Source organism: Leptonychotes weddellii, chromosome X, assembly GCF_054177405.1.
Source record: "Leptonychotes weddellii isolate Sample4059 chromosome X, ASM5417740v2, whole genome shotgun sequence".
Lineage (NCBI taxonomy): Eukaryota > Metazoa > Chordata > Mammalia > Carnivora > Phocidae > Leptonychotes > Leptonychotes weddellii.
The window spans coordinates 74,580,738-74,607,523 of NC_138385.1; the positions used below are offsets into that span (position 1 = coordinate 74,580,738).

A 26,786-nucleotide genomic window follows, 5' to 3' on the forward strand; every position below is an offset into this window, starting at 1 on the left:
AAAAAAAGTGAATACCACAGAAAGGTAGTTAGACCCAGACACTTATATACCATTTTAACAAAGAGTAATAAAGTATGAAGAGACTAGACAAGGGAAGAGGGGGGAGTTTGGGTGTCTCAGGTTGGAGGTAAGTTGTGGGAAGGTGACTAAGAAATGTATGATAAATAAGAGTTGTTTAGTAAAATTTGTTGTACAGATCAGAGTAGTTGTCTTCCTAGTACATGAGAGGGGAACACCTTTACAAAGGGACATTTAAACCCTGTTTTTAGGCAGAGTGGAGGAGAGGAGAGAGTTCTTCCTGTTGTTCCTGTTCCTGCTGTTTTTCGATTCCCTTCAGCTCAAAATCATCCTATGCCAAAGTGGCATATTTTGGGGTGCCATATTCTGATCCCTTCCACATATGACCAGCCATACATTGTGCCCCTAGACCTGTGATATATTTTATTGGGCATACTTGTTTGGATATTTTTTTAATTATTTAAGTAATGCATGTTTACTGTAAAATTTTTAAGATTCAGACAGACGAAAGGAAGGGACAGCTAAGATCATTCATGATCCCACCACTTTTTACAAGTCAGAGTAAACCTCTCTACATATAGGATAGAAGCATTCCCCATACCCTTCTAAAGCAGAGTTTCTTCTCCCTCTTATTTTACTCCCTTGGAATATAACCAAGCAAGGAGATTTAGAACACACTCTTTGAAGCTTTGCAGCCCAAGGCTTAAAACACCTTAAGATGGGAAGGAAAGAGAAAAGCAATAAAAGAAGCCTTACACTTGTTATTAGAAGAATTATCAAATAAAAATTTTCAAAGGTTTGTGGCATCAAACTTTTTGTTCAAAGTTATATCTGGATTATATTATGAATATATTTTGAATTTCAGTGATGAGTAAAATGTGTGTAAATAGTATTTTTAGTTTCTCTGTATCTCATAAAATTTAAAACTGATGAATTGCCTCTTTTACTTTAATATCAGTGATAGAAATAACTAATCAAACAGCTTAATAGAAGATTTCTTTCACAGTGATGGCTGACTTTCAGACTAGCTCCTCAAAGAACATGCCTGCATATTTTAAAAAGTTACACAGGTGATTTTGTTTGGTACCCTGGTTTTGAACCATTGTATTAAAAAACGTACAGTGGCCAAAAAGATCCCATTTATAAGAGCAACTAAAAGTGTCCTGGGGAAAAACCCCAGTAATCAATGTTTGGAGCCAGTATGAAGAAAACCTTAAAACTGCAACTTAGAGACATGAAAGGAAATAGAGAGCATATCATGTTCATAGGTGAGAATATGAGAAAAATGTTAATTTTTAGAAGTTAATATGTAAATATAATACTGTCTCCACCAAAATATTAAAAATGTTTAGCATTTGACAAACTAATTTTAAAGTTCAGCGGGGAGAAAAAATTCATAAGAAAATATTGACGAAGAATAATAGTGAAATGACTTACTTTTCCAAATATTAAAATACACTATTACAGGGGCTCCTGGCTGGCTCAGTCAGTAGAACATGCGACTCTTGATCTCAGGGTCATGTGTTCAAGCCCCGTGTTGGGCGTGGAGCTCACCTAAAAAAAATTAAAATAAAAAATATTACAGTAAAAAAAAATGGTATGGTACTGGATACAAGAATAGATGGGTCAGTGAGAAAGAGTAGAAACCTGAAACTGCGTGTGTCTGGGCATGTGTAGATACTATCATTTCAAATAGCAGTATTTCAGAGAATGACCAGGGAAAAAAATGGGCTGATCCATGCTGGTAATTATATTACAGGGCAGTAAGTAATTTCCAGTTGTTTCTCACTGACTGGTTCCTCCTTTAGGCATTGGCCTCTCACTACTTGACTACCTTCTACCCCTAAGACTTCTTTTTTCCCCTCTTACAGGTCCCTCGAAAAAATCTTCCTCCAGCTCTCAGGAGGGCTCCCAGACTCTTACTGCTTGGCGATGCAATCAATTCACCTCTCCTTTGCCTAACTCTTCTCTCATCTGAGCTGATCAGTGCTCATCCTCACATTTCACAATTAAAAAGGAAACCGCCTAAGCAAAAACTATAATTCCATCACTGTCAGGGGTCTTTTAGTGCTCCTAGATCAAGCAACCGGCTTAAACTGCAGCCTGCTTTAAAAATAGGATTTTTTTTCCTCCCCCCAGTACAAAGAAATGAAAAGTATTCACCCTCTAGTAATCAAGGAAATGCAAATTAAAGCAATCGTGACTTTTTCCCCCTCCTATCTGATTGGCAAAGATTCAAAAGGAATAGTGGAGGTGAGGTGGAGAGGAAAGGACACTTCCACAATTAGTGGGGGCAGGAATACTATGTTAACTTTTCGCCAGGAGTGTATCAGAAGTGTTATTGTATGTGCCCCTTGACCTATAGGACAAGTACAACTCCACTTCTAGGACTTTTACTCTCACAGGTGATCAGGATTGTTCACAAGATGTGTGACCATGTTCATTCAGGCTTTATTTCTGATGGTGGAAAATGGTCACCACCATTCTTCAGAGTAGACTAAGCCATCACAAAGATCATTTTATGCAGAAGAATCTTATTTGACATTGGAAAATGTTCATTAGCTGTGAATTGGAAACCAGGCAGATGTTGTAAAGCCTTGTATAAACGTGACAATATTTTCATTTATCTAAAACCACACCAAGTTTTAAATAATATAGTCAGTTATCTATTAATATTTACTGTGTGCTCAGTCTTCTGCTGGGTATCGGGTGAGAGTATTTTGAAAGTATAAAACATACTCGTTCTTTAGGGCTCTACACTATTATTGAACTGTTGAGCTTGAATATGTGCATTTGCTCCTTGCACACCCAGCAGGTGTAGCTATGGATAATGGGAAGAGCATTGAATATAGATACAGATTTGAATCCTGTCCCTGTCACATACTTGTCTACTTAGACAAATTATTTGAGAATGAGAAGGATGCTGATGTTGTGGGGTGACTGTAAGAATGGAGATATAACAAGGAGTGTTTCCCATGATGCTTGGTGAATAATACTAGTAATGATTATTTATTACTAATGCCTAATTAGTAATTATTAGTAATAGTAATGAATAGTTTCTCTACTTTTCCTTCTAGAAGTCTCTATCTTTTCAGGGTAATACCTATAGCAGGTATACTGCAGTGTGAGCTCCTGAATAAGTGAATGAATGAAATACTGGATTTGAAAACATTTCATAAGCCTGAAAGCATTATGAAGATGTTGGCTAACTATTAATATTTAAATAATTTCATTAATAGATATAATCTGGCAAAGTTTCATATATATGTATGTAAATGCTAAACGTGTGTAAGTGCCAAATACTATGATATGGGCATATAGGGTTGTTATAGAATTTAAGAAAATGAAAGCCTTAATGTGGCTGGTAATCCACTGAGGGGGCTTTCTGGGAAGGGTGGGATTGGAATGGGACCTTGGATTAAGGTAGGTTTTGAATATGAAGAGCAATATACGCAGAAGCATGTGACATAAAAGGAAACGGTATGTTCAGGGAATAGTAATAAGTCTAGCCTGCATAGAGAGTGAGGTATCCTTGAAGAGCCACTAGATAGGATAGGTGGAAGAGGCAAGGTGTGGCCGACACAACAAGAGGCCTTACTGATCTGAGAAATAGAGAAGACCATTTTTAAGTTTGGGGCAAGATAGTACCATTCCGTCACCAACACATCAGTGTGTTAGAATATGTTTGTAGCAATTGACTTTGGTAATTGAAGTGTAAGCAAAAATAAATTATGATTTAGCTACTTTTTTTCCCTCTACAGTATATAGCCTGAATTCCCTTTAGTGGTGATAAGTATAGTGAAATATTTTAGAATCCTTGTTGAATTCTTAAAATATTACACGACATGACGAGGTACCGATAATTTTGGAACTTGACTCAAAAATATGCTCACAACCCCCAGCATTGCCCTTTTCTGAGACTTTTTGTTGCGATAACTTAAAGGAAATTTATGGTCAATTTTCTACACCTTACGTTATTTGATGCTACCATTTGCTTGTTCTTTGTATTTCTTTCCATGTAGATTTTCAGTGTTCATGTGGTTATAACATCCTTTATAATTTGTCTATTTTTCATTGAAAGAAAGGAGATTTAAATAACTTATTAGAATCATTAGTTGTAAGCCAACTAATAACTTCATTGCAATGTATTCATTTTCAGTGTTTTCTTCCTGGAATTTCCTCTTACATTCTTTTTCACATTTCTCCACAGTATGGATGGAGCAGATCTGTGTTTTGAAATCGTAAAGCGAGCTGATGCTGGCTTTGTATACAGTGAAGCTGTAGCCAGGTATGTCATTCGTATGGACTCCCCAGAGATCAAGGTGGAAATAAAAGAAGGAAATGACAAATGACATGAAGTGACTTGCTTTTTTGAACTCATGATGAGCATACTGCCAGTCTTTCCTACAAGGAGCCAAGCCATGTCTGTTTTAGTGTGCATTAGTGGAACCGAAGTAGCGACGGGAAATGCAAAATATGGAACAATGCATTTATCTATTAATACGGGTTTACAGCTTAACATAGTACTGCTGTCTTTCCCATTTCTGATGACTTTTGTTCAAAGAGGAATTTGATAGCTCAAGAACTATGAAGAATCAAATTTGGGGGTTTTTTTGTGTGTGTTCGATCTTTATTTTGGGCAGATGTGTCTTATTAGTTCTTCATTTGCCTTTTAGTGATAGCAAACTGTTATGTGGCCAATTAATCTGACGAAATGCACAGAACAGTAGAGGCACAGTTTTCCTGCTAAATATATTTGCTTCAGGCCAGTGTGTGATTCCTAAGCAAATGGTGGCCATTGTTCTAAGTCAAGCTGTTGTAAGGAACTAATGGCTCAAAATAAGGAGTAAAGTTGAAAAATCACAGGAGCCATGCACAGGCCACTTGCTTATAGATTTAGAGCAATATAGCTTTCTGTTTTGGTGGTATTCAATCATATCATAAATACCCACTTCAGTGGGTTGCCTTTTTAATACATGGGGTCTCCTCAGTCACCAACCATAATATGTTGAAGGATTCAAACCTGCAACTCTAGTGGGGTTTTTTTTTTAATCCCATTTTTCTATTAGTTTTGAATTCGTATCACAATTTTAAATTTTTATTCTGTATTGTGCTTCAGAATTTAAAAGCATTCTTCAATACCAAAATAGTCAATGCTGTCTTGATTTTTCTTATGATACAGCAGTAAACCACTTTATCCAACTAAATTAAACTCAGACCCTTGTGCATTTTTGTTCATATTTACGTCTTCAAGAATTTGAGGCTCCCTGCCTTTTGAACTTTCCCACATTGATCTCTTTCAACAACATCATCATCAAATAGGGAAAACTAAAAATTCCGAATGTTGATTTTTATAGAACAGTGAAGCTTGAGGAAGGAAGAGGACTTTTTTCCTTTTGAACCACAGTAACGCTTGGGTACTTGGTGCATGTGCTGTCGGGGTTGATGTGAAAGCACTACCACTTTTACTCTGTTCCCCACTTGTCTGTATGGCTTTTCCTCAACTTTGAGCCTGTCTGTGCCACTGGCCTGGGCATCAGGATAGGGAGAATAGTCACATGTAGAGGTGATGCCATACAGTGAAACGAAAGGAGCTTTCCGGAATGGTCCAGTAAAGCGTAGCCTCGGGACCAGTCGGCGACACTGCAAAGAGAAATTTGGCACAATTTATTAAAGGCCCTTCCTAAAAAATAACAAAAGGCAGGGAGGGGCATCCTCAGAAAGTAGTATTAGCTATGTGCCCTTTTGCAGAGGATCAGTGACCATACAACAAGGGCATGTAGAGCCTTCCTTGGGCTGTAGAGCATTCAACCAGATGACTTCCAACCTGCCCCCCTCCTCCTCTGATTCTGTGATTCATCGTTGGGAAATTTAGCTTGCATCAGTATTCTAGTGAGACCAACTGCAAGAAGACTCCGAGGCACCAAGTAATCAAATTGATAATGTTTTTCTCCCAACTGGCTGAGCTTCAAGAGAAGCAGCAAAGCATGGCATAAAATAAAACTGCATACAGTCCTTACAACCCAATTAGTGATTACCTCTGTTCTTTCAGGGGCGATGAGTTGTGGAGTGTGCTAACATACAGAATCAGATTATCAAATCAGACAGTTACAATCAGAGCGATCTTCTTACCTATACCAGGCTTTACTAAATAATTACAAGGATACAGGCAATCAAAAGGCTCAGCTGAAACAGAGAGGTCTGGGTTATCAAGCAGCTTCCCACATCAGAAATGCTCCTGTGGCCCAGAGTACATGAGGTCTGTACATGAGGTTTGTGGGATCCTACACACAGAGGGGAGCATTGCAGTTGTAAGACGTCTCCATTGTATGCCTCAAGGAGTCGTATAGCTTCCATGACCTACTCCAGGAAGCCAGCCATACCTCAAAGATCCTAGATTCTATTTACCATAGGTAATCCTTAGCCCGGGACATCTCTTAAGAACATTTCAGGGACAAGGTCTCTTCTGCCTAGCAAGAGTGTTAATTTCTTTACCTAGAGTCTCCTCCCCTCTTTTCCTCCACCACCCCAGAAATGCAGGCTTCCATAGGAAGTGAATGGATTTCAGGCCTCAGTTCTTTCCTTCCAATGAGTCGTCCTCATTCCTGATCCTTACAGGAGATAGAGACAAACTTATATATTGCAAAGTTTCTCTGAAAGTATAGGCCACCATGATGATTCATGAAAATGAAGCTTTCTAATTAAAGTTTAGGCAGCAATTCTAGGCAGTGTGGGTGGATTTTTGCTTCTCTCTTTATTCTGCTTGCACACTATTCCCAGGCACAGCCTCCCAGAGTCATGACTGGGAAGGTGGAGAAAGATCACTTTAAATCTATAATATCTGGGGAGAAAAAAAATTATATCCTCACCTGACACACTCGAGAGATTCTGGTATGTATATATATTTGGGTCAAATAATTGAGTACTCTGATAATTAGATTAAAAATGCTCATTCATTGAAGTTTTTTTCTTAATGAGGCTTTGAGATAGGACTTTTCTTCAGGCTAAAGACATATAAGTGGCTGTCTTAGTACTATGTATCCAAAGTAGTCCATACTGTAGGTATAAGCTATGCCCATGTTACCTAATTTAAACTTACCCACTATTCTCATGTTCATATCTAGATGCACAAATAGGCTGTTCCTAAACCTTTGACTAAACTTAACAATAATAATAATAATGACTTACCCTTTGTAGCATGGTTTAGAGTTTACAAAGCACTTTCACATTTGTCTCTGCCATTTCAGGGGGCCACATAGCCTTCAAAGCCTGATTTGAGCCAGGAAAGGGCCAAGTTAAGAACCCCTAACTTAAACAGAAACTTGATTATAGGCTGCACAGGCCAAGGCAAAGAGTATATGACCGCAGCCCCTTTTGTGTGCGTTTGCAAAGTAAGAAAAAATTGACATGACGACTAAGGACAGCATGAGCCAAGTTCTCTGCTTTAGAGCCCAGGTGTGGGGAGACAATGATAAGTATAGGAACAACATATGGGGTTAGTTGGTTTGTTGTTTTTTTTTTTCCTACCTTTCATTTAAGAAATGGAACCTTCTGATCAATTGTAGTACATGAAGTAATGCACATGCCAAGGAGAGGGACATTCATGTGAGTTTTGATAGTAGCGTACCCAAGAGGGAACTTGATGGAAATGCCTCTTAGTTGTATAGCAGGAGTGGGGAATTTTTTTTTTTTTTTTGAATCATAAGGATACACACAAGGGCATTTGCAAGTACTGGTAAATTATTTCGTTTTTATTTAAAGTGTAAGGAATAGAAGATCTAGAAAGATAAAATTCAATAAATACTATACAATAAATAATGTTGCATATGTTGCATTTCTATGTCATGGCTGGTTGGGAAGGAAAAGGGGAAAATGAAAAAGGACGGGGCATAATAGGAAAAAGAGAAAGATATGAAGGGAATAAAATACAGAGGAAGAGAGGATAAGAAGACACTCAACAGAGAGAAATAGCAGAATTAGAGGAAGAAGAACTTTAGAATTAACGGACAGAGGGAAATTAAAGTAAGCTCTGAAGTAATACTGAATACACGTCTTACTCTGGTCACACCCTGTTGCTAGTTGACCCTGTTAGCACTTTTTAAGGACCGTTCTTCAAAATGCTGACTCCTCCTGTGTTTTTCACCTGGACCTAGGCGGGGAGCCTCTGCAGATCCCTGCTGGCCACGTGATGAGTCCAACTTCCTAGGATTTCAGCCCAGAACAACTCTGCTTTGTTGAAAGATGCCCCAGCTAAAACTTGATTACATCGCAAAAAGAAATTGTACACATAAAGAGGTTCTTTCCTCTTGTTTGTCCTCAAAGCTAAATGGAAATAAGGCAGAGAACCAGCCTCTGCGGGCAGATAAAAGACTCCCACCCCTTTAGTCAGAATCCATGGTGTCCCTCTGAGCACTATTCACTTAATAGCAATCCGCTGTAACTAAGTACAATTAACCGAGGGTCGGAGACTTGCATCCCCCCCGCCCCCTGCCCCATGTTTTCAGCTTTAATTTTTCATTTTCGGAGCTATTTTACTTATGAACTGTATGAAATTCTTTTGACTTGGTTATCTTAGAAAATATAGAACACATTATTTCTTCATGAAGCTTATAAACTCATGGGTCTGCCAACTTTTTCATTATTAAGCCTCACCATCCACCAGTCTTGTCTACTCAAATGAAAAGTGTCCATGGGCAATGAATATGAAGGTGGGAGTTACAAACTAGGGCCACTGTATATAAAGTTTTAAAAATAAAAAAATTTTATTACAGTTTTAGATTTCTTTTGTTTTTCTACAGTCATTACATGAGACAGATACTGGAAGCTCTACGCTATTGTCATGATAATAACATAATTCACAGGGATGTGAAGGTAAGTCATTTTTATCACTAACTTTAATGTTTATGAAGAGAAACTGATGACACTGATAATGATCAGAAGTGTTTCTTTAATGTTCTTATAGAGAGCATCTTAAGGTTAATTTTACTTACAAATAAACATTTATTTAACTACTTTATATTTGAAGAGTCATACTCATTCTTAACAGGAACACTTTCATCATTTCAGTTTCCTTATTCTTATTAAAATGTACATGTATTCTGAAATTCTGTTATTCCTCTTTTGCCATTATGTGTGTAAGAGAGATGAAAAAATCCAACGAATAGGAAGAACCAAACAATATCCTAGGTTAATTGTGGGAGGGGGTTGGTTTATATTGGTTATTTGGTTTATATAGTAAAAGTTCATCATATGCTTATATTTTCATAGTGTTGCAATACAGGATAGTCACCATTGTTTTGCACATAGTTTTTTAACATAGTCTGAAATCATAATTAAAAACGTAATACAGTTTTGCACCCTTAGGAATGTATGTATTACCATTATCCAGTCTTTCTGCCTATTTGCTCCCAGTATCAAGTTCATGAGAACTGTCAGTCCCTGGCTCATAATGGTGTCAGGCAGAACATGGAGGCAGGCCAGAAAGAACCACTGGGCCTTCCTCCTGATGCCCAGCCCCTTCCAAGGCCCTGAATCGCTAAGAGCCCCTGAGGTCTCTCTAGCCCTATTGTCCACTTTCTCTCTGGTATTTTGTTACTGGCCTCTCTCTAACACACAGCATCTACAGACATGGGGCTCTCCTTCCCTCAAAACATATTAGCAGAGGTCTGGCTTCTTCATTGTATTTTAATGGTTAAGAAAATGAAGTAGAGTTTAGTTAAATTGTCTAAAACGTTTGGGAAATTTTAACTAAAATTCTTGTGGTTATAAACTGAGATAAAGCATGAGCAATTCCAAAACAGTCTAGTGGAATGTTACCATAGCAAATGAAAAAAATCATTGGAGAAGTGTACACAGTACACATTAGTTGTAAAATATCTTACTCTTTTCAAATGTGGTGATAGGAAAAGGAGATTATTATTATCAGTACTCAGCACTGAACAACCCATTGGGTACATTAACACTTTTTTATAAAAGTATTTTTCAGTAATGCAAACAAAGAGAATAAGAAGTGTAAAAAAAATTAAAGGGAAATTGTCAGTGATAGTAGCAGGCTGTGTTACTCTTCTGCATTTAAATTATATAAGAAAATGCATATATAAAGAGTAAAGTATATCTCCTTATATATGTTATAAAATAGGTGATAAAAATGACACTTTGAAAACTTAAAATGTATAAACAGATTCTTAATTCATATAATAGCACTGCGTTAGAAACGCTTTTGCTCAAGAGGCAATTTTATTTTGAATTCTGTTCTTTAAGAGTAATTATATCAACATCATATAATACATAACGATTGACAACATACTGTACTGTAATACTTTCAATAATACAGTCAGCTTTTGATTAGTCATGGTATTTGATATGATAATCCCAAACCAAGTAAAATCCCAAAGTAGTTATATTTGAATGTCGTGCTTCAGCTTCTCATTTACCTTCTGATTGATTTATTCAACAAATATTCGAGTGCCTACTTCATGCAGAATACTGTGCTTGGAGCCCTACAGGTATTATGATGGTCTCAGTAGGGGGATGAGGCAGTGTATCTGTTACCGACGGCTGCGGATCAACACACAACTAAACTTGGTGACTCCAAACAGCAACTGCTGTTTATTTGCTCACAACTCTGTAGTTTTGGGCAAAGCTTGATGGGGACTGCTTGATTCTGTTTGACAGACTGTGGGCTGAGGCAGCATGGCTAGTACCCACATAGGCTTCCCTCTTGTGGCATGTCTGCTGAAGTGACCAGAACAGCTAGGAGCTTGCTGGGCCCTCTCTGTAGTCTCTCATTCAGGGTATTCCTCCCTCCCTCCTTCTTCCCTCTCTCTCTGTCTTCGTGGGGCTGCCTCTCCAGCAAGACGGTGTCTCAGGGCTCCAAACAAGCAAAGGTGGAAGGTGCCAGGCCTCTTGACACCTAGGCCAGAAGTTGACACTGTTATGTTCTCTGCATTATGTTAGTCAACAGGTTACAAGACTAGCCTGGATTCAAGAGGAGGAAAAATAGATTGTGCCTTCTGGTTGGAGGTGTGTGTGACGTATGTGCACAAGGATAAGAACTTGTCTGTGGCCATCTTTACAGACAAGCAAAACAAATAATTCTTGTCCAAGGTAAAGAGTGGGAAATAGCATTAAAAGACCGAGCCGGAGAAACTTCATGGAGGTCATGTTTGAGCCTGGTCTTGAGTCATGGGGAAGTTACATGAAGACAAGAGGGCATTTCAAGGAAAGGCTCAAAATTAGTTTTGCACTGGGGGCACCTAGGTGGCTCAGTTGGATAAGCATCTGCCTTCGGCTCAGGTCATGATCCTGGAGTCCCGGGATCAAGTCCCACATTGGGCTCCCTGCTCGGCAGGGGGTCTGCTTCTCCCTCTGACCCTCTTCCCTCTCGTGCTCTCTGTCTCTCATTCTCTCTCTCTCAAATAAATAAAATCTTAAAAAAAAACTTAGTTTTGCATTGGATTTTATTAGTTTATTATCCCTAAGGCAGATACCAAATAATTTTGAGGAAACACCCAAAAATGTGTTGAGGAAGGGAAGATAGAAGTAATTCTCAAACCGCAGGTAAGAAGAAACATCCTCACAAAGTACCATCACCCAGTTGGCAAGTGGACTCAACACAGAGCACACATTAATGTTGACATTCGTTATATTTCAGTGCCTGAAATCTATACGTTTTGTATGGGTAAATGGAATACTCACATTTAGCTAATCAGTAATTTTGAATTTGGGTAAATTTTTCTTGAGACATTAATCCAAAACTATGCATCGAGTGCTTCCTGTGTAGGGGGCACTATTTTAAGAACCAGAGCTCTGTCAACGAACAAAACAGAATCACTGCCCCCATGGAGCAAGCTGACTTTCTAGTTCAGGGAGACCAACCCTAACTAAGAGTGTAAATAAGTCAACTATATAGTAAGATAGGAGGTGAAAGGGACCACAGGTGAAACAGAGCGGCCAAAGGGATAGGGACTGCTTAGAGAAGGGGTTGCAATTTTAAGCAGGGTGGTCAGAGCAGGCCACATTCAGAAGACGACATCTGAGCAAGGACTCACAGGAGGAGAGAAGGTGGGCTGACTGATATCCAAAGGAAGAGCGTTCCAGGTAAAAGGAACAGCCAGTGCAAAGGCACTAAAGCAGGAGCATAACAGACCTATTTGCAGAACAGCAAGGAGGCCAGTGTTCCTGGGGTGAACTGAGCCACGAGGAGAGTAGATAGATAGATGAGGTTAGAGAGGAAAGGAGGGGAGGGCCTTTGACTTCTACTCTGAGAGAAATGAGGATTCCCTGGAGGGTTTTGAACAGACTGTGATCTGACTTTCCACGGTAACAGCAGTACATTGCTTTGTTGGTGATACATCGAACCAGGGGCTCACAGGTGGAAGCAGGGAAACGAGATGGTCCTGCCTGGCTGGACTAGAGTGGTAGCAGTGGAGGGAGTAAAAACGTAGACTCCAGATATATTCTGAAGGTTGTATCAACAGGATTTGCTAATATAACTTTAGTAACTCAGGTAACCCAAAGTTGTTTTATTCAGGACCTTGTCACAGGAATTCTCCAATGTGGTCATTATAAAACTTTAATAACGGTACATCTCACACGGCTAATAATTTCACATTTCTATTTGACTTGTTAATGTTTGCTAATAAAGCAGCTTTTCTTCACATTCAGATAGCCTATGTTCAGTGACTGGCCTGTGTGTAGATTTCTGTATAGGTTTTGGTTTCTGTAGTTTCTTTTTGTCAAAGTTTTCTTTTCACTTAAAGAAAATACAAGAGTATTGTCATGTTTTATTCGTTTTGGAAAAATTTAGATTACTTAATCATGTTTCATCTTGCCAAGAATATTCTCATATTCTCTCCCTTTCCTTCTCTCTCAGAATCCTTGGCACCAATCCCAAAGCATTAGATTTTTCCAAAGATCCTGGCATTTTATTGATTAGTAATATTTTCTTAACTTGATAGGCATTTCTTTTTGAAATCATTATAATTGAGCCTAAAAATGTTTGGTTTGAGTATATAGTACCTCATGACCTGCAGTGGGAACTTGCTTTGGGGAAGCATAAATTGCATAAGAGGCAATTGTGTAAACCTTTGAAATTCAGGGAAGCATATCTTCATAGTATAGGTTTCTCCCAACTCCGAAATGTTCCACACTAGTGACATTTTGGGTCAGGTACTTTGTTGTGGGAGGCTGTCCTGTGTATTATTGCCTCGACTCAGTACATATCAATAGTATTTCCCCTTAGCTGTGACAATCAGAAATGTCTCCAGTCATTGCCAAATGTCCCCGGGGACACAAAAGTCGCCCCTGGTTAAGATCCACTGTATAATACTACATTTTTCCTGCTGCACCTCCCCACAGGCATTAATTAAGGCATGCATGCTCATTTCTTTTTTTTCCCCCCCCGTCCTCTTCCCTTTTATTCCTTTTTCTTGTGAGAGGATGTGAAAACTTTCATTATGTTTCACATCATTCTCTTTTCTTCCTCTCGCCCCAAAATTAAAAGAACTCTAGAAAGAAATAGTACAGTTGCCAAGGTAAATGCAGAGCTTGGCTCGTTGCCTGCCTTCATTGGCTCTATTAAGCATTAAGAGTCAGTGGGTTTTTCTTGTCTCCCCCAACTCCTGGAGACAGCTTTACACTGCATCACCTGGGCATGGAGAGATGAAGCATTCTTAGACCTTTCTGTGGCTCTGACTTACTGACATCCAATTTTAATAGCTGAAGTTGAAGTTACACCGCTTCTCTAAATGCAAATGGCCATGCGCACAGTCACTTTCTGTTCCGAGTGGGACGTGTGCCCAGGAGGTTTGGGGGCTTGGTGTTTAGTTCTCAGAACTGTGCAAAACCCCATAGCCAGACCGTCATAGACACTCAGCCAGAAGCCTCCACCCAAGCATTTCTGCATGCGCTTCCTTGAAATGGTTTTCCTCCTAACTGGTGAACACGCCTGGCTGCTCGTTGGTCCCCTTCTCTTCTCAGTTCCCCTTTCATCTGACTTTATAAACAGGTGTTCATCACATCACACTAGATGCCATGGCATTATGGATTTCGTACAGTATTTCTTCCCCTGTTGCTCTTGCTTGCTGACATTTCTTCTACGTCTCTTACCCCAATGTCCAAGAAGTCCCTCGTGTTGTACAAAGAAATTGAAATTCTCATGAAAATGAAAACACGGTTTTTTTATTCTTTATTATAAGAGGCACACTGATTCATCTTCTGCATTACTTTTGTAAGGTTGAACATAATGCACATGTTCAGCTTGAATGTGGGGTTTTAATAATTGTCCTTAGAAAAAATCTCATGAATTATAAGATCTTAAATTTGTCTTGTGTTTCTAACTGCTATGCTTCTCTTCTCTCACCCCACCCTTCCAAAAAAATCAACTCCTTGATTTAGAGAGGAAAGAATGAGGGGCACCGGGCTGGCTCAGGGGAGCATGCAGCTCTTGATCTTGGGGTCATGAGTTCAAGCCCCATGTTGGGAGTACAGATTACTTAAAAAAAAAAAAAGATGGGAATGCCTGTGTCTTTTGCTTATTAGACGTGAATTCTTTCGCTGATGCTCTCCTTCTGAGCCAGGGCAGCAAACATGTATGATAATGGCCAAAGCATTTTCTCCTGTCAGGCATAAAACCTTTCTAGCTGTCGTAACTCTTCCCACTGATATCAATTCAATTTGAATTTGGGGGCAGTCAGAGGAAGATCCATGGCATTAGACTGCAGGGTTGAAATGCTTAGCAAATTACCAGCATCCCTCTGAGCTGCTTTTGTGATTTGCCGAGCCAGATTTCCTTTCAGCTTGTCGTCCCACATTTGTTCCCAACAACCCCCACCCTGCAGCCTGCAAGGCCAGGGATTGGCTGGGAGAGTCCTTACCAAATAAAGGGGATTGACATCTTCCTCTTCCACCCAGGAAGTAGAAGCTCTTCCAGCTTGAGTATTCTAACCGTAAGTGTGCTCATCTAGTCTTAATGGTTTTGTTCCCAATTAGTAGTTTGAAAGCCACCTTAATGAGAGTGTGTATATGGAAAGGAGAAAAGGGAAAACAAACATTTGTCGTGCCTCTTTTCTGTATGGAAGATATAATCTTGTTGGCCAACGAGCCAAAATTTGGGGCTTCTGGAATTGTGTTTGACTATAACCCACGCATTAAAAACATTGTTTTTCTCAAGTGGTTGCCAGAGGGCAGGGGAGTGAGGGAATGGGTGAAATAAGTGAAGGGGGTTAAGAGGTACAAACTTCCAGTTATAAAATAAACTAGTCATGGAGATGAAAAGTACAGCATAGGGAATACAGCCAATAATATTGTAGTAATGTTGTGTGGTCACAGATGGTGGCTACACTTACCGTGATGAGCACTGAATGATGTATAGAATTGTCAAATCACTATGCTGTGCACCTGAAACTAACATATAACATGACATCGTATGCCAACTATTATAATAAAAATTTTTTGAGCACAGTTTTGCTGAAATCTACACTTTAAAGGTAATTTAGAGAGTAATATTTCATATAAAATATTTACCATGATATTAAATGGTCAGTTTGTCAATTACACAAAAAAGTTCAACATGATTTACAATTACTGTTCGGGAAAGTATCTGTGGTGTGAAGATAAACACAGTGATAATAAGCTCAGGACAGATTTAAAATGGGAGTTTTCTATAGGAATGAGTAACTTAAAGAGAAATTGCATACCAATTTTCCTGCCTTTTTTAAATGTAGGAAACTCTACTTTGGTAATATTTTATATCTTTTACTTAAAGTTGTGGCAAGGTAAAGTGATGTTTTTAATAATGATTTTTAGAGGATATATATATATTATATAGTGAGATTTAATACTGTATCACTTATGTAAAATGAAAGCAATGATTGGACACCTTTGTTTATAGCCAGCACTTAGGGAATCACCTAGAGTTCCCAGGTCTGCCTTTGTGTCTGCAGATTAATCCAACAGAGATCAAATTGCTGCTATAAAGAATAGATGTACACTGTAAACATTTGAAGCCAGTATGCATTTTCTTTAGATTTTTTTCTGAACATTTTCTTCTCTCAGTTAAGCATTGAACTATTCTTTTTTAATGAAAATTATGCAGATGTGTTAGAAAAACCTCTAGTGGCATTGAACACGTGGCTCTTGGGGAATCTGTACAAGTGTGTGGTTTCTACATTTTTAATTTAGGAACAAAACATGCTATGAGATTAAAGGCTTGGAAGTGCTATGTGAACTTTAAACTTCTTTCCGAGCATTGAAGAAATGACCACGAAGAGAATAAATGAGTCTTTGGGCAGTCTCTAATGAAGTAACAGGTTACCATTAACATTTATTCAGCTTCAGTTTCATTTAACTGTTTTTGTCTGGTTCTTATCTGAGCAGAGAATGCAAGTGCCATGGGTGTAGAAATTGAAAGCAAACTACAGCTCAAAAGGCACTTTGATCTTTTTGGGAAAATAAAACACATAAAAAATTTTTTTAATTAGACTGTATATAGCACATAGTATAGTCCCCATCATTTATCTTCCTGACAAGACTACATGAAAGAAAGAAATGACCGAGAAATGCTTACTGTTTAAATATTTATTTAGGTATTGGAGAAAATTGGGGTGACTTATCTATGCACTTCAGTTTTTTCATCAGCAAATTGGCATCTTTTATGGTGGTGATGATTAAAATACATGCAAAGCATATGAGCAGAGTGCCTGGCACATGACAAATGCTTAGTGAATGACAACTACTCAGAATAGTAACATCATCTGATTTAATAATAGTACCTATGAATTACGTAGCATTTTTCCATTCTACAAATGATGAAATTAACACTTTAAGAGGGTAAGTAATTTACTGAGGATTGTATGGCTAAATAAGAGGTTCAGCTAGGATCGAACCCAGGGAATCTAACTCCAGAGACCAGTCTCTCAACAAAAATACTATTATACTGCCCTTATTATTCATTCGTCTATTTTCACAAAAATTAATTGAACATATCTACATGCCAGGTACTGTTTGTCATTAATCACATTATTTATATTGAGTACAGAGGGAAATTTACAAGATGTGATGAAGATAGGCATATAATGACATTGTATTCGCTCTTTATTTTGACCAAGCCTGACCCGAATATTTAAGTATATTTATAAAAACACCGGCTTAATAAATACTGGAATCAACGAATATTGCTTCTTGAAGTAACATAAGCAGATGATACAAGATAATGCGTTTATAAAACCTTGGATTTTTGCACTCTATTATTCATACATCTAGATAGGACTTAAGCGAGATAATTTCTGATTCACTTTCTTTCTTTTACTCATTTTAAAGTTACCAACAGAACACTAGCCATAGATGGGCCCTTATATTGCAACTACTAGAAAGCAGAAAAGTCATAAACCATTTGCTGCTTTATCCTACAGTCATGACCTGTTGTGTTCTAAATAAAAGCATACACAGTTGAGTTTAAAGAGAAAAATGGTCTGTTGCTTTCATACGCAGTGAGATCCTTTTAACATGCTTGACTTTTGCCTCTGAGAGTCTCTGCCATCTCAACTTGCAGTATTAGTAGACCTGTAAAGTGAATTTTATGATTATTTCTAAAACCAAAGAGGTTTTCTTAGTGCCTGCCTTCAAGCAAGTTGTGATCTGTTAATCATGTAGTTCAGTATCCCTAGTAGCCATATAAACACTTTTCTATTTGGTGGTGTTTTCTATTCAGAAGTCAACTATAGGTTTGTATATGTGGGGAATCAGATTTTGTAAAGAGATTATATAGTGTCTTTTTGAACGTTTTATCTAAAAAAAGAAATATAATGGGGTCTGTGCTACTTCTGGCTGATGCAAGACAGGTGAGGACGTTTTTAATTTCAATTAAATAATTCAGTTGCTGACAGTTATCACTTTGGTGTAGAACATAAAAAATGGGTTTAAAAATGCTATATGGAAGGAAGCAAACTATTAGGAGAACCTGGATGACCAAAAGATGCCTTTTCACAGAACTGTAAGTCAGATCTTTCTCCATAATGGATGTACAGGTCCTTATTTTTCTCAGATGGCTGACAAAAGAGTAGTATGATGTTAGTACAACTAAAAATGAAAATCCAATAAATGTGGTTCCAATGAGGCCTGCGGTCTGCGAGATCACGGCTCCTAGTTCCATCTGCCGGTTATAGCACACGTTCTCGTCTCCTTCTGTAGCTTCTACAACTGAGTAATATATGATAACCGGAATAATTATGCCTAGTACAACTCCCCATATGTAAACACACAGTTTTCTAGCAAAGTTGGGCTGGCGAAATTTTTTCAGTAAGTGGCCATAAAATACTTTCTCGTAGCACGAAGTGGTCTCTTGTACTGAATCCTTTTTCATTAAGGTAGCATAGCGGCTTATGGCAATCCAACTTAAAATTAAGAGGCTGACAAACATACTTACATGCATGGATAGAGTTCCCAAAAAATTGACCACCGTGCATTGTGCAGATCGATATTCCCATTGAAAACCTTTCAGGAAATAGATACCCATGAAAGGCATGGCACTGCACACAAGTAAGTTTGCCATCACAAGATGTGCTAGGTAGATGTGCGTTGATGTTTTCTTGCCTATTTTTGTTAAAAATACCCATTGAGAGAGAGAATTTCCAAAGAGACCAATGATGCAAAGGAAGGCATAAATGATTGGCAAAGCCATGGAAGAGATCCTGGATGGTTGAATACATGTTGAGTTGTTACTCATTTATATCAGATTTTCTTGGAATTTTGTCTCAGGAGCTAGAACAGAATGCAGATATTTAATATTAAAATTATAGATGGTATTTAGACTGAATAGTTTTTTAAAAGCATTGGATGAAATAAAATAGTATTGTAAATGTATTTGAAGGGAGAGGGAGAGTATAGATGCTTTCTCACCTTTTTTAATCACAGTTGTCCAATGGAAATAAAAGTAAGACTTGATTGTGAATAGTATCTTTGTCTAAAAAACCAGATTTGGTACAAATAGTTAAAGGCCTGAGGTTGATCATTCTTTGGTTTTTTTGCCTAGAAAGGTAATTAAAATATTTTAAGGCACATGCAAGCAATACATACTGGCCAAAGGAAAGTGTTGGCAAAAGTATTTTGTGGCCACCTTAATAGAAGACTGATTTTTAATTATCACCTTAATTGTACATAAAATAGTGTCTTTTCATGATGAGGTAAAGCACCTCTCTATAATCTAGTACCATTAGAATAGTCTCATTTCGTATTTCAGAAGTAAACTTAATCCTACACAAATACTCAGACAAGATCCTGAATCGAACACAAGGCAAGTATAGTGACCAAGGATAGACACCAAAATCCCAAGGTCTTTACCAAAAGGCATCAGTAATTTCCTATTTCAAATATTTAATGTTAAACTACCATACTTCAATTTTTTTTTAAAGTTTACTTTAAAATTCTATGTCAAAACTGTAGTTGCTATGCTTGTTGGTTAGAGTGCCCTCATGTGTCTTTTTGTATAATTTTAGTACCTTGGTTTTTCAGAGAATATGATTTTTTTAGAAGATATTTTAATCACAGCATAAATGCAGGCATGGTTTTTTCTTTTTTATGTCTTATTTTTGTTTTTAAGTTTATTTTTTTGTGGTAATCTCTACACCCAACACGAGGCTCGAACTTAGGACCCCGAGATCAAGCATCACATGTTCTTCCAGCTGAGTCAGCCAGGCGCCCCTATGTCATATTTTTAAATCTTTCCTTTTTTTTTCTTTTTTAATCTTTCTTGCATCAGATGGTACAAGTGTTGAAGAGTCACATACAAACTCTTTTTCATTATTTTGTTCATTCCTTATTTCTTTCAGGTGGGAATAACAAGTTATTGGATTCTGATCAAGTAAGAATCATGAGCTCTATTCAGAATGTGCCCCATTTCTCTGTGTTTATCACCATAGCTTTCTAGGTACCACATTCTCGTTTATAAAAATCTAGAGTGGGGATTCTTTAAATCTTTTTTTAAATCACATTCTTTCTTTTGATAAACACAAAAATGTTGCCATGCATCTGCCTTCTGAGATGCCGTACACTGCCTTCTTATATGCCCCCAGCCTCTCAGAGCTATTGCACTCTCTACCCCTCTTTACAGTCGCCATTTTAAGTTTTGCATCATGGATTACAGAAATAGGGAGGGTTTTTTTCCCAAATACACTGTTATAATTTTTAAATAATTTTTTAAACCAAGCAGTCCCCACACAAGGACTTTGAAAGCTTGAGGGCTGTACAATGTCTCTAGGTTCCAATACAGAGACCCTTCACTAATGTCTACCAGTGTCTATCATTTTAATTCTTTGCAGTTTTTATTTAGAAAACCGTCCAGATGCTTCAGAGAGAGTTTGTGTCTGAATCCAGTGCAGCCCAGCAAATTGGAATCTGGTTGCAATTAGTGTACTACCAGTTGTAAATATATAAATCCTAATCTGTACCTTGACTGATTTAAAAACCAGAGAGTGAAATAAGCCAGTTTATTTCCTAAGAAAAATTTATTCGATCCAAGTAGATTTTTATATAAGAAATGGAGCTTCCGGAGTGCCTGTGTGGCTTAGTCCATTAAGCATCTGCCTTCAGCTCAGGTCATGATCCCAGGGTCCTGGGATCGAGCCCCACGTCGGACTGCCTGCTCAGTGGGGAGCCTGCTTCTTCCTTTCCCTCTGCCCCTGCTTGTGCTCTCTCTCTCACTCACTCTCTCTGTCAAATAAATAAATAAAATCTTTAAAAAAAAAAAAAGAAATGGAGCTTCCTTTTATGGTGCTAGTAAAAAAAAAAACACTACCCCTGCCTTGTGTAGATAATGCATTATATACTAAAATCTGAAAAGTAATAGTGCTTCTGTATTCACAGATTGTATTCCCCTAGTTTCAAACTAGCCCACCTCAGATAGCATCTGCCATCGCCTATTACTGTCGCCTTGCTTTGCTATTTCACACTAGCAAATGCTTCCAGACAAAAAGGAGGGAGAAAGACTCTGATGATCAGTTTTCAAAATTTAAACATTTTAGTCCTGTTAGAGTTTTTATAGGGTTAACTTTTAAGCTAAAAGTAAGTGATCAGTCTTACCTGCGCAAGTAGTTTACACCAATCAAGGCTCTGTTGTTCAGGGCAGGGATGCTAAATTTCACACTTAAAATTCTCCGACCATCCAGTATCTTTCAATTCTAGTCAGTGTGACCAGATTCTTGCATGACACCAACTACAGTGGGGGGGGAAAGGAAATTAAACAGAGTATTGAAGAAATTCAATAGTTATGGTAAATGTAGCAACTACCTCTCAAAAAACCTCATTTCTCTATTTCTGTGGTGGGAGGAAGTTGGTGGACAATATATATATTGTACTTCCTTATGATTGTTTCACGAACTAGCTCTACCTCAAGTAGCTTTATTAGCATGCTTGGCTGAAGTTAAGTTCAAAGGTTTAGTCCCCATAGCTGGTTTTATACATCACAGTGGTAGAGGGAACAACTTCATAGTCACCCAAGAAAATATTGGTACAAACTTGTCTGTAAAATCACTTGTGGTTGGTTTATTTGCAGTTCATCTTTATCAAGAATAAAAGGAAACAAAACCCAAAGTTTTCTTACCAGTAGCAGCTTACTAGAATTAGATATCATAGAGCTGGAATAGAACTTCATGATCATCTATGGGTACAGACCCTTCATTTTAAGGATAAAGGAGTGAGTGAGACCCAGGGTGCCTGGGGGGCTCAGTCGTTAAGCATCTGCCTTCAGTTCAGGTCATGATCTCAGGGTCCTGGGATCGAGTCCTACATCAGGCTCCATGCTCAGTGGGGAGTCTGCTTCTTCCTCTGCCCCTCCCACCCACTAGTGTTTGCCCCCCCCCTCCCGCAAAAATAAGTAAGTAAAATCTTTAAAAAACAAAAACAAAAAAACAAGAAGTGAGACCCAGAGCAGCACACTGTCAGTACAGACCGCATTCAGGGGTTTAGGTCCCAACTTGGTTACTAAGTGAACTAACCCATTCTACTTCCAACTGCCCTGTGAGTCCCCCATTCAGATTCAAAGTAGTGTACATGGTTTGGAGCATTTCATAATGGGTTTGGGGAATCCTGAAAAGTGCCAGAATCTGAAGACCAAATATTCCTCGGATAAAATGAATAGTTACATCATGCTATAAAGAATCCAGTTTTATATATAGGATTGTTTAATGAGTCTGAACTAGTAACTAAGTGAAAGCTCAGTGTACAGCTGAGGAGCCAGACTTGTGTCACATGCTACCCTTCCTTGTGTAGTGAAACCACCGGGAGAGGGGTCTGAGAATGGGAACAGAAATCTAATTTCATCAAACCTGAGCACTTCAGTTATCAGAAAATCTTCATTTAAAATTAATAGGAGGACCTTGCCATTTCTCATAACCCCCAATGTGAATCTTCTTTCGTGTTGATCGCGTAAGTCCTCCCTAATGTTTGCTAATTGTTCTCTCTAAAACAAAAGTGAGAACTACCTGAGTGGATTTTGTTCTGCTGCTATTCATCTTTGTAACGCTTGCCATCATTTCATTAAGAACAGTGACTCGTCCGGGGTTATATGGCCATGGATTGCAGAGTAATTTGGCCTCTCTGGAACTCCTGTCATTTTTACTTCAACAATTTCTCATGTCCCAGGAAGGAATTACTTAGAACAAAAAAAATGGTTTGAATTAATTTAGGGAAGAATGGAAATGGAATACTGTTTATAAGTGAGAGATCATTTTTTTAATATTACCACTTTGAGGCTTAAGCACCTTTAGCCAAAAAAAAACCGAGAGAATGCCCTTGCCTTCCACTACCTTTCCTCCATTGTCCCCAGACTCAGTAAATGATACTATCACCTCCTCGTTATTCAAGCCAAAAACCTAGGAATTATCCTTGATTCCTCTGTTTCCTTCACATCTCACATCCAGTCAATTCCTGCAGCTTCTCCCACCACCACCAGTAGTAGCCACACTTAATGAAAGCTTATTATGTGCCAGGTATCCTGGTCTGTGTTTAATATGTCTTACTTCATCTTCACAATACCCTGTGAAATAAATAGTATGAAATATATTCAATTTAAACGTTAAGGAAACCTCAGAAAGGTCACTTAAGTTGCCTAAGATCATGCAGCCATCTGTCCTCACAACATGGTGACTGGCTTACATACACACACACACAGCAAGTGATTCAAGAAAACAAGACCATAGCTGCAATATCTTTTTTTTAGTCTAGCTTCTGAAGTCAGCACTGTCACTTCTGCTGTGACATTATCTTGGCTACACGGAGCCAGCAGTGATTCAGTATGAAGAGGTAAATAGCAGGAGGTGATGATCACTGGGAGCCATCTAAGAAGCTGGCTACCACAGGATGTCAGTCAACCATTGGACCAGGGAAGAGTCAAAAGTACTTAAAATGATTGCCAGGCAGCTGATCATTTATCGAGCAAGAATGCCTGGATGGATGTACGTTTTGTCATATCTTCCTGTCCCTTGATTTTTAGTGCTCTGTATTAAACAGTGCAGTTCATTTAATGAATATTTATTGGACTTCCTAATATGTTTCTAGTGGTGTGTGGAAGTCACAGAAGTATATTAGCCACAAGCTAACATAGGGTCTCCGGAAATTCAAAAGCGATTCCACAAGCAAGCTGAGAATTCAGATTAATAATGTGTGATGTGTGATACAGACTTTAAATGCTCTACAAATTAGAAAAAGGAGAAAACCATGAATCATAATGGTTCTGGAAGGTCAAGGAACTAGAAAGAAAGAGAACACATGCTAAGCTATAGTTCTGTGCTAGGTAGGAACTGGGCAGGGCATTTTACATATAAGAACTCTAACAGTGGGTGGTAGAGGTCCCATTTCACATGTGAGGAAATTGAGTTGTTAAATAACATGCCCAAGGCGACACAACTAGTAAATTAACTTGAAAGCACGTGTATTTATTTTTTTCAATCTCATCCTCTGCCTTTGAAAGCAGAAATTATTGGCTTTTCTCAAGGGTCAGTTAGTTGTACCTGGTGGTACTTATGGTAAGTAAACTGGGGTCCAGTTTTGAATACTTTTTACTTTGTTCAAACAGGGTTTCCTGTCCTGTGCTCAAATGTAGCAGAATTGACTATGGGAGGAATCAAGTCCAATTTTCTAATCTTTGAAAGCTTTGGACTTTAAGCTAAGTTGTATCCCATCGATAGCAATATAAATTCTTTTTGATTGAGGCGATTTTTGAATTCCTTAACTGAAATACAAGGAATTTTCTAATTTATGTTTTTCTAAGAAATACTACAACTGGTAGAAAAGCGTAAATGTCAGAGCACACAAAATTAACCAAAATATAACTTGTCAGGTGGAAATTTCGAAGATTACAAGTGGTCTGTACAAGTGGCCCCTTGGACTTTTCCTCACTCAGGCCACCGGTAGTTCTCTTCGGTTTCTCATTTGTCTTTCCTATCCATGCCCTCTTCAAAGTTCCGCTTCTGTTATCCAAGTGCGAATGCTCTTGTCCAACACTTCTAATTCGTTGCTACATCATCTGCCAAATACTGATCTCCTGGGTGTTCTGTTCTGACCCTTATGATTTACTTCTTGAGGTGTTAGAGTAGTTCCCCCCCCCCCGGAATATAAGCCCTGCCTTGTATTAAGTTTCCTGCTTTCGAGATATTTGTGAGTGTCAAGCGAATGTTTCACTCTGGCCCCAGAACCCATTTGGAGTCGTTCAGTAAGAATGGTTCAGAGGGCAGGCCTGTGGTGATTTATTTTGACAGCCTATGGCAAGCTGTATACAGCAAGGGTGCACGAGACTTTTCCTGACTCGCAGGGATTATAGGGGTCAGGATTAGGGTCCCTTATCAATTTCCATCAGAGCCAGAACCCAGAGGACACAAGACACATCACTCATGCCTGAACTTTATTGCTTCAGCTAGACAGTTATTTTAGGCTGGTGTCTAAGCTGGCTGCAGTTAGCCTTTTTGAGTACTCTTTCTGACCAGTCAGCAGTTCAGGGCATCGGGAGGCCGGTGTGCAGAAAGAGCAGATTGGCCTCACATAGTCTGTGTTAGAACATCACATTCAAAAGATAAGTGGTTCTCCAAAGGAGCGGGCGGGGGGTGGGGGAGGCAGTGGAAGTCTTTTATCCAGTTCAGTGCACACCCAAGGCAGTGGTTACCTTTAGGAGGAGTGAAACACAGACCTTCTACTCAAAGCTGTGGTTTGTTCAAGGCTCACTGAGCCCCCTGCTCCCTTCAGGATGTGGTGTCTGGCCACAGCCCCATCTCCACTGCACGGCTCGCAGGTCCTTGCTGCTACTGTGAGTAGCAGTACTTACGGCCGTCCCACCCTTAATCAGGGTCTCAAGAACTTCTACTTTGAAGAGCTGATTTCTCGGCAAATCATGGGAGTATCTCCCTCAAGAACTATTTTTCAAACAGCAGAAATTACAGTCCAGAGTTTAAAGGTTTATAATCGTGCAGAAAAGTGATTAGCTTTGTAAGGAAGGTCCAGTGACAAAACGTAAAAGGACCTACTAATCGAAGTTTCATTATACTTCACCTTGGGCTTTGTCTTTTTATATAGGTTTGTGTGCACCGGATAGACATGGTCTTCTAGAATTGCACACCCCAATAACACTGTAGCAGTCTCGGCAGCGGTCATAAGAACTGGAATGCCCTCTGAGGGGGTGGAGGGAAGTAGATGGGAAATTAGGTTTGGGGAAGGGAAGAAACTTCAGCATTGGATTATAAATGAGGCAGAAATCTTTTTGAGGACAGTCAAATTTTGAATTTCAACATCTTTGAGTCAGTTAAGTTTAATTTATATCCTGCTTCAGAACCTACCATTTTTTTTTTTAAAGGTTCTTTGAGGGGCGCCTGGGTGACTCAGTCGGTTAAGCGTCTGCCTTCGGCTCAGGTCATGATCTCAGGATCCTGGGATAGAGCCCCACATCGGGCTCCTGGCTCAGCGGGGAGCCTGCTTCTCCCTCTCTCTCTCAAATAAAGCTTTTAAAAAAAAAAAAAAAAGGTTCTTTGAAAAGCCGAAAGTAGATAGAAAATTTTCTGAAAATGAAACATTTGATGATAGAATTCTAAAAATAATTTAGGCCATCATATTGCCCCAGGTAGAAGATACATCCCTACACCTCTGCACTGGGAAACAACACCTCAGATTGCAGTGAGATTTGGGGAACCGAAAAGGTATCCCCCATCAGTTCTCTGGAACTCTCACCACTGTCCCTTTCTTCCCAAGGCCAGGGTTTCCTGGCCAGTTTATTACTGATCATTTCTTTTGGCTTTCTAGATACAGTTGTCTTGAGGTTAAGTCCCTTGCTCCATGTCACTTCCTGTCCTTATTCAAGGGGGCAAAAACAGAGATGTGAAGGGAAGGCAAGGGGCAGTTGGGTACCTGAGGTCTTACCACCTGTACCATTAGTATCTGGGTTCATTTCCTCTTAAGAGCCCAAAGTACTGAAGTAACAAGCTTTCCTGAGAGCCGCTTTTAGGAGGCTTATAAATGGCAGCCACTGAAGTGCTTTTTACATATATTCGATCAATTTTTAAAATTTCTCTGAGCTAGATACTATTCTATCAGTTTCTAAATGAGGAGATTTAGGCCCACAGAAGAGAAATAACTCGCCGATGGTGACAGAACTGCAAAAGCGTAGGGCTAAGATTTGGACCCAGGCAGTGTGACTTCAGAGCCCATATTCTTAGCTGCTGCCAGAATCTGGTTTATTGTGTTGGGTATGGTGACCAAGTATCCCCAGTGACCAAAAATATATCTCACTTAGA

The 26,786-nt window shown here is 38.8% G+C and overlaps 2 protein-coding genes across 3 annotated transcripts in view; one reads left to right on the plus strand and one right to left on the minus strand.

Moving 5' to 3' along the window:
* CASK (calcium/calmodulin dependent serine protein kinase) overlaps positions 1-26,786 on the plus strand; it is a 327,853-nt gene that overhangs the window by 145,700 nt on the left and 155,367 nt on the right. The window contains 2 exon segments of the mRNA XM_081808983.1: positions 4,229-4,306; positions 8,817-8,889. Coding sequence (XP_081665109.1) covers positions 4,229-4,306; positions 8,817-8,889 — 151 coding nt within the window.
* GPR82 (G protein-coupled receptor 82) lies at positions 16,582-22,566 on the minus strand. Of its 2 annotated transcripts, XM_081808981.1 has the most exons (4): positions 22,494-22,566; positions 21,094-21,226; positions 18,916-18,979; positions 16,582-18,777 (listed from the first exon to the last, which is right to left on the minus strand). In XM_081808981.1, exon 4 carries the CDS (start codon positions 18,740-18,742, stop codon positions 17,732-17,734), a length of 1,011 nt encoding a protein of 336 aa, XP_081665107.1. In that variant the 5' UTR covers positions 18,743-18,777; positions 18,916-18,979; positions 21,094-21,226; positions 22,494-22,566; the 3' UTR covers positions 16,582-17,731. The 2 variants fall into 2 exon arrangements, with proteins under 2 accessions (XP_081665107.1, XP_006745344.1); XM_006745281.3 differs by lacking the exon at positions 22,494-22,566 and having other exon boundaries at positions 21,094-21,307.